This window comes from Apus apus, chromosome 5, assembly GCF_020740795.1.
Source record: "Apus apus isolate bApuApu2 chromosome 5, bApuApu2.pri.cur, whole genome shotgun sequence".
NCBI classification, from domain to species: Eukaryota; Metazoa; Chordata; class Aves; order Apodiformes; family Apodidae; genus Apus; species Apus apus.
The window spans coordinates 26886307-26902684 of NC_067286.1; the positions used below are offsets into that span (position 1 = coordinate 26886307).

The 16378-nt window shown below is 37.5% G+C and overlaps 1 protein-coding gene across 13 annotated transcripts in view; it reads left to right on the top strand.

The window, feature by feature from the left end:
* The window catches only part of MGA (MAX dimerization protein MGA), a 56617-nt gene that overhangs the window by 14536 nt on the left and 25703 nt on the right, over positions 1 to 16378 (top strand). For all 13 annotated transcript variants that reach the window (XM_051620555.1, XM_051620553.1, XM_051620557.1 and 10 more), the window contains 10 exons: positions 3971 to 4907; positions 5235 to 5319; positions 5472 to 5567; positions 10029 to 10157; positions 11500 to 11598; positions 12381 to 13030; positions 13694 to 14051; positions 14577 to 14800; positions 15623 to 15763; positions 16185 to 16257. In XM_051620555.1, coding sequence (XP_051476515.1) covers positions 3971 to 4907; positions 5235 to 5319; positions 5472 to 5567; positions 10029 to 10157; positions 11500 to 11598; positions 12381 to 13030; positions 13694 to 14051; positions 14577 to 14800; positions 15623 to 15763; positions 16185 to 16257 — 2792 coding nt within the window. The remainder of the gene's footprint in view (positions 1 to 3970; positions 4908 to 5234; positions 5320 to 5471; positions 5568 to 10028; positions 10158 to 11499; positions 11599 to 12380; positions 13031 to 13693; positions 14052 to 14576; positions 14801 to 15622; positions 15764 to 16184; positions 16258 to 16378) is intronic.

Consider the following 16378-nt stretch of genomic DNA (forward strand, 5'->3'; position numbering starts at 1 on the left):
GATATCAGGATGATCTTAATAGTGTAACGAGAGGTCAGTTCTTAAAAGAGAAAAGTTATATTTACGACGTAGTTTTACAGCTTGTTTAAAAGGCTGTATTATTACTATCCTACTTTGATGTGTTTTAGAGAGGACAGAGATTTGCTCAGTTGTTTTTTATTTCCCTCGAAGAAAGCATCTACTTGCCTTTTGAGTAAATTAAGAACTTCAAATTACAAAGTTCTCCATTATTTGGGTTTAGTTGTAAGAATTCCTAAGACTATTAGAATTGCTTTGGGCTCTAGAGTGTCCTTTTGCAGTGTTTTCCAATGTCAGTGTATTAGGAAGAATAATGTCTTCTAGACTTCTTACATTCTCCAAAAAACTCGTAAATTCTAGAGAAACACATCTTGAAGACTGAAGGTACACTGATGGGCTTTCTTTTAGATCCTAAGAATACAGCATAGAGAAGTGTTTAGATAACTTTGCATGTTGGAAGTAAAACACTGAAATGCTGAAAATAAGGTTGATTTTGTCTTCAAAGTGATGGTTTTTTTTCTCCTTGGGGTCAGTTGAAAAAAGTTAGAATTATGGTGTGTTTGTTTGCTTTTTGGACAGCTTGGGGTTCTTTTTCTTTCCTTTCTTTCCTAAGGAATAAAACTCCAGAACTGTTGATGGTGTTTTCATGCTGTGCAGTTGAGATCCATTCATAATATGTCAGCCTTTCAAGGACAGGGGTGAGCAAGTGGAATTTTTCTTTATCAAACTGGACACATGTATATTTATGTACTAGTGAAGACTGGGCAGTTTTTTTGGTCATAGGCAACTTACTATTCATCATTGATAGGTACTGTCTTGTCTTTATGCAGGGTAGTGATTTCTACTGAGTTCAGGTTTGGGTGAGAGTCAGCAGTTGGGAGCTGCTGCCTCTCAGATAATGTTCTCCAACAGAAGTGGAGTTGCTAGTGCTGTAATGTATGATATTTCCCACCAATGCTCTATTTTTCTAATGTTTTTGAGAATGGAATTAAGAGGTTGCGTATACCTGAGAATAACTTTAATCTTGAGTTATTAGCACACTTTGGAAATAAAGGACTGTTTTCTTTTTTCTTTTCGTAAAAGATGGTATGTATTTTTTTTTCCTTCTGTGGCCTGGTAGTATGCTTAGTTTCATCAGGTATATTGTAAAGAAAATAAATGTTTAATTTGAGTTGTGGACACTTCTGTAGGAAGCTTATGCTTGGATCCTGGACAAATAAACTTTGCTAGTTCCCTTCCAAGTTCTTCCCTCCTTGCCTTTACTTTGTAAGAGGAAGGGGTCATTCTTTAAACTTCAGCCTCAGATTGCTAGATTAATTCCAAAAGACATCCAATGTGCATATCTCAGTGCTTTAAAAAAATGAACAACTAAATGGTTTTAATTTGGCAAAATGCAAGAAAATTATTTCTCTGTTTTTACTGTTTTATTGTGAGAGTACCAAATGCTTTATTTGGGGTATAAATAAGTTTGCTTAAATATGAGCATTGTTCCATATCAGGCAAAGAAAGAGCTAGTTAAGACATTATTTCACCATTTTTGCCTGATACCAGATTCAGCTGAGGGTTTTGAGAGGACTAACTTGCATGGTGCCTTTTGTTTTACAGCTGACTTACCTTATGGCACTTTGGGTAAACTAGGCAATGAGTATAGAGGTAGGCACAGATCTTTGGGGCTTTGAGGAGCCTGGTCTAGTGAGAGGTGTGTCTGCCCATGCAGGAGGGTTGGAGTTCGATGGTCTTGAAGGTCTCTTCCAATCCAAACCGTTCGATGATTCTTCTTCCCATAGAATCTAGGAAGAGAAGTTTCTGTGTCTACATTGCGCATAACTTCACAAACTAAGGGTCAAATTAGATTACTTCAGTGCTGAAAAGCAACTGTTTTATTTCTTGAAAAGTTAGTAATTGGATCTGACTTAAAAACTCTGAAGTGCTGCTCAGAATTTTGTGCAAGTACTTGATCGTTTCATACATATACATAGATGGGTCATACCTCACTCTTATCATCATCAGGCTTAGGGTTGCAAAATGCAGGGTAAAATAGCATTTTGTGTATAGAAATTTCATTTTTACAGTAGGGCTTCTTTGTTTTGGATACTGTCAAGATCCTTAAAAGAAAGGTAGTCCTTATCTTGAATATACACCTTGCAATAGATAAAGGAAAAAAGTTAGACAAATGCAGGCTTTACTGGGCTTTCAACTGGAAACAGTAGATCTCAGATGGGGAAATTTATTCCTGGCCAGCAAATTTATTAGGTTTTTTTGTCTCTTTAATTTAGAGAAATTAAAGATATAGGAGCAGATGACTCAGATCTTCTTAATAGCAATCAGTAATTTGGGAACTGCTGTACTAAATCAACCTCTAGCTGTAGTGCGACAGAATTTTGGGTTGCCCATAAGCACTAAGATGATTGTCTTAGAAGTTCTTTCACAGTGAGCTCACTGAAGAAGAAAAGCCTTTTAATTTTACACTTGGCTTTCTTAATTAAATGAAAGCTAGAAGTTTTCTAATACGAAATTCACTGACCAGAGAAGACCATAGACAAAACAGGACTGGTACGTGATTCTCCTACTGCTTGTTGTTCCCATCACAAGGCAAGTTTTATGTCCAGCTTAATCCTGATTACTTGGTGTCCTTCTGAATTGCAGCAGATTTTATAGATAGGTTCTGTCTTATCCTTAGGAATTTTATGTGTGAATACATAAATCTGTTTCTTGACTTTCTGCTCTATTTCAACACTGCAGTCTTTCTTTATGAGGTGGAGACTCCCAACTCCATGTTGTGACTCTAGGGTGTCTGGCTTAAGTATGTCCTTGGTCTACAGTAGGCAGAAGCAGCCTCTTTCTCCACATCTTCCCCTCCCTCAGTCCCAGCCAGGGGTTCAACTGAGTATAGTCATTATTTAAAGGGGGGGGGTGGATAATAAAAAAAATACATATACATGCAGAATATATAAAACAATGTTCCCTTTATATATAACACATTGTTGTTTGAGTTATATTTTAAGTTACATTATATTAAGTAACATTAAAAATATTGTCATTCCTAATAACATGTCAATAACATTGTTATCATTATTTGAGTAGTAATTTAATATTATTAAGATTATATATAGTATCTTCTATATATAAAGGAAAGAGTAGAATATTACCTGATATGTTTAGTAAATAAGTTCTGACTTTTTCTGAGGTTCCTTGTGAATATGTTTCTGGTTTCATATCTTAGTTGTTTCCTCTTAGGAAGAGAAGCCAGCTTCTAATGCACTTAACAAAACCGCTGAATGCAATTTTTTAACTGGTGGTTGTCCCTCAAAGAAGCCCATCATCAGAGTCTTAACTGGCTTTACCATTAGTCTTTAGTATCTAATGCATTATAAAATTCTGATTAGGTTAATACTCAGACTTAGTGGAAGTTGGAGCATAATAGGATATTAATATTTGGTAAGCATTAGAACAGCTGTTGAATTTAGGAATTGTCTGTATGTGGCTTCATGATGAATTAATTAAAATTTTAGTTAAGTCATATAAATTTAAGTGCATTAGGCACTCACTTTTCTTATTTGCAAGCACAATGGCTTTATTAAGGTGACTTAATGACAGGCTAATTCTGAGCATTTAAAACATGGTAGTATAGCAGGTAGTATATGCAGAGTCTTAAACAGGAAAAAGTACAAATGTCTCCCTGGTATTACTAGAGAAGGAAATTGTGCTGCTGCCTTCTGATAAGAAGGTGGATTGTTTTTAATGATGGCAATTTTTTATTTTTTTTTTTTAGGGCTTACTTCTAAAGCTGTAAGTTTGTAAATGACAGCTTTTTTAAGAGACTGATTTCTCAGAGCTTTTTTAAAGTTTTCTATAATACGTAACCAAGGATTGTGGGAGGTAGTGGAATTTTGTTTAAAGGAAGAGAGTTGATAAACATCTTGTGTCTTGTTTTTGTCCCCTCCCACCCCAGTCCCATTGCTAGCAGTTATGAAAGCAGTTCCCGTGTGGCATCCCCACTGGACCCAAACGGACACTTTAATGTAGTCATTAAAGAGGAACCAGTGGATGACTATGACTATAAGTCAGGTATTTGCACACAAGGTGTAACTGTGAAACAGGAAGACACAGATGAAGAAACTGATGAGTATTCCAACACTGATGATGATGATCCTGTCCTGCAGAAACACCTGTTGAGACGCAGTGAAACAGATGGAAATGATGGAGAATTCAAGTCTAGGAAGCGTGTGCTAACCAGTCCCTCAGGTGTTGCCAAAGCAAAAATGTTAAAACTGGATAGTGGGAAGATGCCTGTGGTCTATTTGGAACCTTGTGCTGTCACGAAGAGCACAGTGAAGATATCTGAGCTGCCGCAGACCATGCTCTCCTCTTCCAAGAAGGAGAAATCCCCTTTGAGTGCAATGCAGGATTTGAGTGCAATGCCTGTGTGTTTTGAGAATCACAAAGACTCTTGCTCTGGCACAGACACTGTAAATGAGGATTTAGTTACAAAAAAACAATGTCCTGGGAGTAAAACATCACAGAAATACTCTTCAGTCAAAGAGGCCCGGTGGGCTCTATCTAAGTCACCTAATTTTAATCTCAGGGGCTCAGTAAGTTGTCACTTTTCAGCTAAAGAGAACTGTGGACGAAAAAGGCCTGGCATGCTGAAGAATCCCATGTCCCTGAAAGGTTCTGGTAGCAATCAAAACACCCTATCATCAGTTACAACTAAAAGAGGAAGACCACGGAAACTGAAAATTTCCAAGGCTGGTAGACCACCTAAAGGTATAGGGAAAGCTGTAATAACAAACAAGAACACCTCTCTGGGGACTGGGAATATCATTCCAGATGTTAAGCCGGACCTTGAAGATGTTGATGGAGTCCTCTTTGTGTCCTTTGCATCAAAGGTAAAACCTAACTATTTTCAAAGACTTTTCAAGTGTCTCACTTTTAAGCCCTTAGTTCTTACAAGCTGAAGGTATATTTTCTTTTAAACAGAGTTTTGAGATTTACGGACTCTTGCCAAATATGTTATCTTGTCCCTATGTTAATTGTAAGGTTCTCTTACTTCTTAGCAATTTAAAGAAATTGTGGAACCTAGAGTTCTGTATAGAATAATGTGTTCTTGTTTATTAAAAAAAGTCAAGTTTTGAATATTTCGTGATGCGGCCTAGTTTGCATCTAAGTCAGTGTTAAGATATTTTACACTTACTCAAGACTTTTTACATATGTAGGAAGCTCTTGACATTCACACTGTTGATAGAGCTGGAGAAGAGTCACAGAATCTTCAGGCTCCCTTGCTAACTACAAATGGTCCAGGTACATTTTTGTATTTTTTTGTAAGTGGTTATTCCCAGCAATAAGGGAATTTTTAAAGACACACTGAGAGATTAATGTTACTTTTTTCATGATAGATGTTTCGTACATGTTCTCTCTTACTTATTTTGTGTTTTTCTTGTTGCTTTAAGTAGATTGTCAAGCAAGAATACAAGTACTGGAAAAGGAATTGATGGAAGAGCTGAAGACCTTGAGGCATAAGCAAGTAATACATCCTAGTCTTCAGGAAGGTAAGCAGGCAGTGTACGTGTTGTTGCACCTGGTTGTATGTTATACTTAATCATTCTGTGCTGGTAATTGTCTACTGCTGTAGTACTGTGTATGTACATTTGGGATCTGATTTTGGTGATTTTTTTATTTTTATTTTTTTCCCAAGTGTGGGAAATTTATGTGAAACTGTCGGTTTCCCTCTTGCCAGTTGTGGCAGTGAGAGAGCATCTGTAAAGTCTAACCCAGTTGTTTTTTTCATAGAGGCTTTACAAGTAGTTTCAGCCAGCCAATAAAGATGTTTTTGTTTTCACACATTTATGGTGCAAACTGGAAGAGCTGGAGGAGGCAAAAGATTAATTGTGAATCTCCAAGAGCAAAGCAGGAGGCTGCATGGCGTTGTATGCTTCTTGCAAAAAAGATGCTTAGCCTTCAAACCTCCTGTTTTGTAATGAGCTAATCTTGAAGAGGGCAGATGGAGTTGATTTTACTCAGTCATAGAAAATAAGCATTTCATGGTAGCAGAGGAGCTAGAGATCCAGAAAAACTTAACTAAGACTACATTTGCTGTCTTTGAGTCTGTATTTCTTTCATCCAGGTTCCACTAGGCACGTAAGGGGGCCAAGAAAGGTACTTGTAGCTTGTGATCTTTCATTTATATACAGTATTATCCTGAGGTCATGTGGGAGAAAGTCATAGATAATACAGCAGAACTTGATGTTCTTTCCACTGATGGTGTTGAAAGCCTTCAGCAGCAGTAGTTCTGAGACGTGTGGTGTTAACATAGATATCAAAGCAGATGATGAAGGAATTGATCTGAATGGAAGCGTTGTACCTCATGCTCTTGAGGTTCTGACTCTGATTTTAATTTTTTTTGAAACATATAGCTGTAATGCTGTAGTGTTGAGACTCCAAATACTGATCTTTACTTTGATACTAGTTATTTTGGGTCCTCATAGAACTTCTACTGGAAGAACCCTGGACTATCTTCAATGGCTTATGCACAGAGTGTGATGGGAACTAGCCTGGCATTTTTTGTGTTGTTTAAAGAGATGCCTTTGCTTCTTTCTAGTGTTGAGCTGACATTCCTGTCTTCCACCTTTGCAAAGCGGTCATATGAAGGGTAGTAGAGAATTCTTAAAGCTCTATCCTGGCTGTGGTGGGAATGAAACAGGATAACCAATCCCCAGTCAAGTTGTACCTAAGTGGTATACCATAGTATTAATAGTTGTGTCATGGATGTGTAAATACAGTTTTCCCCTCCCATAACTGCAGAAATAGGCAACTCAGTTTTCTAATGACCACACTGGCCAACCTGTCTCCACAGGTGTACATCCATTGTCATATTTCAAGAATGGTTGTAAAATCTCTTTTGTGGTCAGCTGCTGGTGATGCTACATACAGTGCTAAACAAATGTTCCAGCAGTGTTAAGGCTTTAGGATTTTATTGTGGGCTTCCTAGATAGTATCTTTACCTAAGAAAAGTATAATAAAATATGTTGACAGCCATGTGGTGTGTTAACAACCATGACACTAGTGAAGGATATTATACTTGTGAGATGATCCTGAAACTGGGACCATGTAAAATCCACATGCTTTTCCTCCAGCTTTTAAATGAGTGGTGGTGAAGTGTGTGGTACCTTCTAAAGGGTGTCAAGCAATTCAGAGATCCTACAAAATGGACAAGAAACATCAAGCATCAGCCTAAGAAAAAAGGTCTGAAGAGTTTTGATTTTCTTGAGTGCTTGTGACTGTCACTTCAAATTTTGGATGGTAAAATCTGCTGAGCGTGTTAAGTGGTGAAATTGTAATTCAACAATGAAGACAATGACCCTCCCCTATCTTAATTTTTAGAGCGAGAAGTGGTGTGAAGTCTGTTCACAGCAAGCACCTTACTAGACACAGGTACAGATTTAATTTGATCAGGCTGTGAAGTGAATTAAAATACATATATTTCTGTTGTTAGACTTTAGCTGCTGCATATGAATTGGAATCAGTCTGTATTCAGATTACCTTCACCTTCCAAAAAGTTACATGTCTATTGGCTTTCCATTGCAGACTTGAGGTTGGGTAAGGAACACAATGGTGTCAGTGAAGAGAGGGATTGTTAGGGTTTTTTCCGTTTTTTCCTATCTCCACAATATCGTCAATGAGACATAAGAAGGTGCCTGAGGAGTGCCTGTAGGCCAAATTTAAGGGCTATATCTTTTCCCAGCTATACTGATTCTTAATTTGTATAATTTCCTAAATTTCATAAAATTTCCTAACCACAGATCATGACTAATTCCTCCTTGTCATCTACTACAGAGCAGGCAAAGAGACGTGGTTCGCTTCTGTCCGGAAGATAAGAATACATGTTTCTAACTGGGCTTTAAGCCATATTGTAGATGCTTACTGGTGTTCTTGTCCTCACTGTAGTATGGGAAATGGACATAGCAGTTTTGATGCTCACTGCTTTTGTTTAGACAATGTAGTTGAGTAGCTTAAGTTTCTTTTTGAGATTCACTGATGATATGTTGGAGCTGTGCCTGATTCAGGCTACCTAGATCTTACAGACACCAGGACTGCAGAAAGAAGGTGTTTAAGGAAGAAAGGAATTCAACTTAAGCATGTTAGAGGGAAAGCTCCTGTTGCAGTACTGGAGTGCTAGGGGATACCTGTTCTGTCTGAGCTAATTTGACCCCATTATGTTCCTGAAAATCAAAGGCACTATTGCCAAACATCGTATTTCAGATTTAGCAGCTGCATCTGATGGAGAGGAGAAAGTGCTAAAGGAGATAGTTCTTAATTTGCTATTTTTTTATTACAGCAGCTGAAATTTAGCAATGCTAGGGATGGTAGAAATTAATAAGAATGATAGTTCATATGTCATCTCTGGTGATGTGTGCATTGACATAATTACTGTTACTGTTTGTTCTTTTTAGGCTGCCTACATTCATTCCATATTGCACTTGTTGGACTAATCCTCTTTTTTTTTGTCTGGGTTTTTTTACTTCATGATCCTAAACTGAAATAAACTGTATTCTGTGTGAGTGATCTTATTTTTGTTGGGGTGTTAAGCAAAGCTAGGCTAGTTTTTGAAGGTGACAGAATAATTTGAATGGAGCGTCAAGAAAAATAAACTGTGAACTCTTTCAGTGTTATTTTAAATTGAGTTTGAAAATAAATGGATGGCATCTTGACATGTGTCAGATGACATGTTTTTATAGCTGGTTTGATTTGCTTATTTTCCCTGTGTAGATTTTAAAATTATATCTCACTAGACTGACTTTGATATCTGTTTAACCATGTTTGAAATTTGTTCCATGTTGATAGGTTTTGGGCTGCCAGTAATCAGGTTACTCTGTTGCTACTTAGGAACATAAATGTGTACCACAGGCACAAGGTTTCTGCTGTATGTGTAAATTCTACTTTTTGTGTCCTGAGCCTTGTCAAGTTGTACGTTTTCAATTCCAAAATTCACATATTTAATACATTAATTTCAAATTTGTTGGCAACAGGAGCAACATTTGTAGGTTTTATAGCTAAAAACCAAAACAGATGTTCTCAACTCCAGATTGTGAGCTGGATTTAATTGACAACAGTAATTTCTTTAGTTCACTGTAACAGTGTTCTCTGAAAAAAGTCAAATTTACTAGCTGCTTCTCAGCATTTCTATATCTGCATTTGTTTTGTTGTGAAGATACCTTTTGTGAATAGGTAAGGCCTGTCTTTAGAGCAGGTTTTCCTGCCTCTCCCTCACCCCCCCACCCCCCCAAAAAAAAAAAAAAAAGTAAACAAGTTTTTTTCCCAGGCTTGGTAGTTTGCAATAATAACCTGCTGAGATCTGGATTGTTTGAACTAGTCCTGAGAGCACTGTTTGAATACAACATTGTATCGTAATTTCTGAACAAGCACATACTCTTCTTCAGAACTTAAATGCGTTTTGCTCTTATCTTTATTAGTGGGTGAAACTGAAGTGTGTGTGGTATATGTCTGTGCTTAAGAGTAGGTTTCAGTAGAAAAAGGGATGTATAAACCACTGACAGAACTGATAATTTATGTAGTGATGCAAAATGTGAAAGTTGGCTGAGTTGTTTCAGGCAGCAACTCCAGCTTTTAAGGATATAAACTGTGCTAACTTCTTCAGAAAATGAACAAACAAAAACTTACTGGCACTAAGCAACGACACTGGCACTTTGGTTAATAAATTTCTGTGGAAACTTCAGTAGTAATCAAGAAAACGATGAAAAGTAATTGCATTATTTTCCTTGATTTCACATCCCCTAAAAATACACTTCCTTTCATACCTGCTGCAAATCCAGTATAAATAACTGTTGTAGTTGCTAATGTTCTTTGACATGTCTCTTAAAATATTGGATGAATGCTGGAAAACTCTGTATCTAACTTACTGGTTTATTTTTTAGTAAATATCTTGAATTTCTCTTTTCTAACATCTTGCTGCATTTACTAATGAGACATTTATTGATAATTGATTTTTGTAGTGGGGCTGAAGTTGAATTCTGTGGACCCAACAATGAGCATTGACTTGAAATACTTGGGTGTGCAGCTTCCTCTTTCCTACTCAAATTACTCTTTGTGGGGCTATTCAGCAACCAATCCCAATTCTCCAGGTGGGTAGAATATAAATCTCAAGTATTACCCTTTTATTTTCAGTGATCAGAAGGAGGCAATAGCTGTTTAGTCGAACTTGATGTCTTAAAGAGATTACAGTGATATTAAAATGATAAAACGTGAGAACTTCCTTAAATCGTTACAGGGTTACTGGCCAAGGAATCCTAAGTAGTTCTGGCCAGATTGTCTTTAGCCTGCATTTTAGTGGTGGTTATGATCCTGTAATAGTATCTGTCTAGCTTCTTTTGTACAGGCTTTCTAAATATAAATATGCACATTAACTACTCTCAGATGTCTCAGAAAAAGCCTAAGCAATCTACAATTCTTTGGGGTTGCTTATGAGCACAACAAAAAAGTTGTCTTTCATGGAGCTGAGTATCAGAACATTCCACATAACTTCATGCTAATTATTTAGGACAAAAGTGCTTACCAGTTGTGCTTTTTAAAAACTCTTGTTATCTGAACAGGTGCTTTTCTCATTATGATGTTACTGTAATTAATTTGCTGTTTGTAAATACAGTTTTAAAAAATAAACTGCTTGGACAAAGTATAGAGTTTCTTATCTTTCCTCTACTTTCCTCTTTCATGTACTTCAGAATTCTGATTACTGTGTCTTTCTCAATCTGCTGCTTTTGGGAGCTGGCAAAGAGGCAGATATCGTATCTCCCCTTTGTTTACACTGCAAGAGGCAGATTGAATTTGTACTACCTCAGCTCAGAGTGAAATGCAGTTATTTCTAGTGTAGCAATATTTAAAACAGCTACACAGATCCCTGGTAGTAATTTTACATCACAGCTGAGCTCCCAGAGCCAATGGTTAACTTGACAGAGATGTTCCTCTTTGCAATTTGTGATTATCTTGACTCTGCCCCTAACTGATACTCAACCAAATGTGACAGAACAGCAAATGTTAAATGATGTTTCTATAGGTCTTACAGAAGCAATTTGCTCAGTTGAGGGAGGAGACTCAAATTAGTTTCCTTGCTGAGAGACATTGTAATACCAGCTCAAAACCTGCTTCCTCCATTTTAGCCTTCTAACTTGCTGATTGACCTGTTTCGGAGTTTTCAAGCAACTGCACCGTTGCTAAGGGGACTAAAAAAAGGAGACTAAAAAAATACAGGAGAAGATGTCTTTTATATTGGATAGCAGATGCATGGCCAGCAGAACTCCACAGGAAGCTTGGCTTTTTAAAGTATTCTGTTCACAAAAACACCCATCTAAAAATCAAGTCTCTTTATTTCTCCTGTTCATCTATCCCTGAAAAGGAACAAGCAGAGTTTACTAGAACATTGTTACAATCAAGTTTGGTTCATAAGCTGAGACCTTTCTTCTTTTCCAGATACAGGATTTCCTTTTGTTTCCAGGACAGGAAAAACAAATGATTTCACAAAAATAAAAGGCTGGCGAGGGAAGCTTCATGGTGCTTCTAGAAATGAAGGTAAAAAAACAACAAAAAAAATCAGTATACATGTTTTCACACATGGCTTTTTTCTTGACCTTCCATAGATGTGCAGTTTGATTATTTTGTGTGTCTTAATGAGATACTTTATTTTTTTTATATTGAAACTGTCATGAATAAAGAATTTTTTGGTACTGCTTCCATGGTGAGAATGGAGGTTTATGAGGGAAGAGAAGAAACTTACTGCAAGGTGAAAATACATGTATTCTGATTTACGCAGAAGTCTTGAGTGAAGATCAAAGCTGTAATAGTTTTAGTATTGTTAGATTTGAGTTTGTTTGAAGTATTGTAACTTCAGAATTCTGTTGCTCCAGGGACCCTAATGAACTAGAGTACTTTTCATTTGTATCAGTGTATTTTTAACTCCAGTTAGATTAGATACTCCTTTTATTTTGTCCTTCATCAGCAAGAAATGGGTATTTGGCAACTCGCTAAACTTTATATTGATGCAATAAATACTTAGATTACACCTACTGCACTTCAGTACAGTGTTGCTCTGGGTGTTGCAGGTCAGATATTAAAAGACAAAGGAAGCCTTCAGTAGGCAGTTCTTCTATGCAACTTAGTGTGTTTGCGAACAAATACACATGTGAAAACTCCACAAAAATGGTTGTCCATACAGCTGATTGTGCTCTACTCTTCTAAAATAATTGTGTATGTATTTTTAGAGAGGTATTTACCTTTTCTATATTATTTAATTATTAGAAGATTTGTCAGTATGCTTTCCCAGGAGCTAGTTACAGTGCTTTTTATTTGTTTAGGTGGCAGTTCAGAAGGTTCCCTGAAGAATCGCTCAGCGTTCTGTAGTGACAAGCTGGACGAGTACCTGGAAAACGAAGGGAAGTTGATGGAAACGAGTATGGGATTCTCTTCTAGCACTCCCGCTTCTCCCGTTGTGTATCAGCTTCCCACTAAGAGCACTAGCTATGTGCGAACACTTGACAGTGTCTTAAAGAAGCAGTCCACAATAGTTCCATCTACATCTTACATGTTCAAGCCTGTTCCTCTGTCATCTACCTCTAGGAAGACAAAGACTCAAAACAAACAGACATCTACAAACAGTAGAGTGAAATCATCTTACAAGCCTATACTGCCTTCACCTTTTTCTGCAAAGCAGAGACAGAACTCGTCAACATCAGGGGAAAAGGCTGCTAAGTCTGTCTCAAATAGCAGCCTGACTAACCAAGCAGATAGTTTTGTGACACCAGCTCTGGATCAAAATGTACTTCCAAAACAGATTAGTTTGCACCAAGCACCACCACAGCAACAAGCAGCTCGTCCACCAGGTTTGTCTAAATCTCAAGTGAAGTTAATGGACTTGGAAGACTGTGCTCTCTGGGATGGCAAACCACGGACCTACATTACAGAAGAACGAGCAGACATCTCTCTGGCAACCCTGCTTACAGCTCAGGTAGACCTGTAATAGTTTTTTTTCTGTAGTGTCACTGTGCACTTGGGATACTGCATACAGATGCAGAAAATGAGCTGCTAAGGAGCATGACAAAGCATGATGTAGTGATGTATATCATGTACATCATCTACATGTACTACATCTTTTGTGATGTAGTCCTTGTGGTGAAAGTTTTAAGTGCTGACTTAGCAGTATGTAAAAAAAGCTTAATTTTGGTATTAGTATGTTGATAAGAATCATAAATCAATAGTTATAATCAGTGAGTTATCTCGAATTTTCACCACTAAAAATTCTGGTTAATACAATTGCTTTCAGTAGCTGCATTTCCTTACTATTTGTTGCCCTTTTTTTCAGTTTATCTGACTGCAGAAAAATCTTGGTCACTTAACTTGGTTGTCACACGATAACCTCTTTTGCTTTCTTCACATCCTGCTTACTACCAAGGTGGCTTGACTGTCTGAAATTCCTTCTCAGAAGACTTCAAATGCGAACTTGCCAGTGTCCTGCTTTTTTCAGTACAGATGACAAATTTTTCTATGTAAACATGTAGTTGGTTATTCTAAATTAACTTTGAATAGCAATTTTACGCAGGCTTGATTTAATCTTACTAAAATTTCCTCATACTTAAATTTGAAGTGTCTCCTTATTTAAACCTTTTTTTAGGCTTCTCTCAAAAACAAACCCATCTACAAAATAATAAGGCGACGAGCACCTCCTTGCAATAACGATTTCTGTCGACTGGGTTGCATATGTGCCAGTTTACTGCTGGAGAAACGTCAGCCTACCCACTGCCGCAGGCCAGACTGTATGTTTGGATGTACTTGCTTGAAGAGAAAGGTGTTGCTGGTGAAGGGAGGACCAAAACATAAAAAAATAATGAAAAAGGCTGCACGTGGAAATCCCGTGTTCTGTGGAACGCCAGAGGATCAGCCAGAGGATGAAGATGTGGAAGAAGAGGGTGATGGGGGGGAAGATGAGCTGAAGCAGAAAGACAAGAAGAAGAGAAAAAGGGTGGAATACAGTGAGTATTGCTGAGCAAAAGTGATTACTTGCAGCCTTGCAGAAACCACTTATCTTTGTGGGCATTTTTATTAGAGTGTAGAAGTGAAGCCATTTCTAAATCCAGAAATTTGGAATGAATTCAGAGAGGTGTCTGCAACACCTGCGTTTGTATAGCCAGCTAGCAGGAAATAATTTTTGCTTTTTAAAACTGATCAACATTTTGGGCGCTACTTAGTTATTTATTGTGATGGAATAGCTGGAGTTTCTTTCTGATAATTTTAAATTCTTGCTCAACTGTCCTCATATCTTTAAAGACTATTGGTAATCTTCAGTATCATCGTGCTGTTTTCTTTCCCTCTTATCACATGAGCATGTATAGCTGTATTTTCAGTTGCTGTACATAGATGCAGAGTTCATTGACTTCAGTGGAAATACTGTGATTTACAGCAGTTGTAGATCTGGCCTAAGGCATGCTGTGTTAGATGGTTCTTCATTTTGTAAGTAAGTTGTTTTGGTTTTTTTCCCTTTTTTTTTTTTTTTTCAGCCATCTGTGACTCGGAGCCAGAACAACCTATTAGGAATTGTCCATTGTGGGTGAAAGTAGAAGGTGAAATAGATCCAGAGCCAATTTATATCCCAACGCCGTCTGTTATTGAACCGGTTAAATCAGTGGTACAGCCTAACCCTGAAGTCTTGCCTCCTAGTAAGCACAGATCTTCCAGTGGAACAAAACCAGGCAGAGTGTATACTCCTAAACCAAATCCAGTGGTAAGAAAAGATGTGTTTAGTTTTTTTGTGTTGAAAATTAAAACACACTGCCAAAATCTTTTGTGCTAGGCCATTTTAGGATGAATTGACTGTGCGTAAATCTTTAACTGTTCATCTTCTGTTGAGAATTTACTGTAGTAATATGAAGTTGGTGAAAGGTGATTATGATTCACTAATGGCATAATGTAAAAAAATGCAGCAATGTATGCTATTTCTAGCAAAATGATTGCTAGTCCTGTAATGTTTATGTAAGTTACAAGCTGCAAATGTAGCCTCTATGATTAATGAATTCCTTGCAAAAAAAAATCGGGATACAGACTCAGTGTTGAGCATAGCGCTGGAATCTGGTTTCATTCTCATTTGAGGCTTCACTGCTGATGTTAGAAGAATCTGCATTTGCTTCTCCCCTCACCTTAGTATCTAAAAAAAGCAACAGCAATAGAGGAGGAAGAGCAGTAGCTTGAGTCTAGTTATATCTGAAGAACAAACGTATGAGAGTTGCTATTTAATGTATACCAGGTAACATTAAATAATGCATAACACTTAGGACTTGTTTCCCTACTTTACAAGAGCACCTGAATGGCTTTGGGTATCTGGGGCGGGGGGGGGGGGTGGTTCTCTGTTCCCCTCCTGACCTGAATGTGTAATTTGGAAGCAAGAGGTAGAATGGGCTATATGATACTAAGAGGGCAGATTCAGCTTTAAATGCTAGACCTTTCCTTTGGTGTTTACTGTTGAAGTGTTCTTAGAAAGCAAGACTGTTTCCGTAATCTAATGTGCATCTAAAATGGAGAGGGGTTTTTTTTGGTTTTTTTTTTGTAGGTTCGAGAGGAGGACAAAGATCCTGTCTACTTGTACTTTGAAAGCATGATGACTTGTGCACGGGTCCGAGCGTATGAGTACAGGAGAGAGAAGAAAAGGCAAAAAAAAGACAAAAGTGATTCACAGAGCTCTAACATAAAGGTAACTAGCACCTGTAACTAGCATGTGTCATAGAACAGGCAGAAATACTGAAAATGTTGAAGTAATTTCTTTTCCCAGAAACTCCTGTGCAACATGAGGTCTTGACTTATATTTGATGGTGATAGGGCTGTGAAGCCTGAAGCCTAAATCACCTAGGAATGCTGGTAGACTTACCTTGGTACTGTGACAGAGATTGCCTTGTCTGTGGAAATTCCTGGCTGCCAAGTGCATTACCCTCTTTAAGTTTAAATGTTTATTGTTAAAATAACTGTTCTAAGATGAAAATTTTAACACTGTTAATATTGGCCTATGTTTTATGATTCAGAACACCAATATGGTGGACTACGTTTTGTGATGTGATTTTTAGTGTGAAAGAGATACACAAGTTAAGTATTTTTCTTGTATTTCTTTCCTCCCACAGGAGCATGAACCAGAGCTTCAGTCCCCTGAGAAAGCAACCTGTGAGACAGACAAAGATCCTGATAAGTCAGGAGGTAAGAACTGAGTCTTGAGTGTAATTCAGCCTCTTTCTAGTTGTACGTTTTTGTGGGGTTTTTGTATTGGCTTAATTTTTTAAAAAAGATGCATCTATTGATGAAACAAAGTTCAATATCC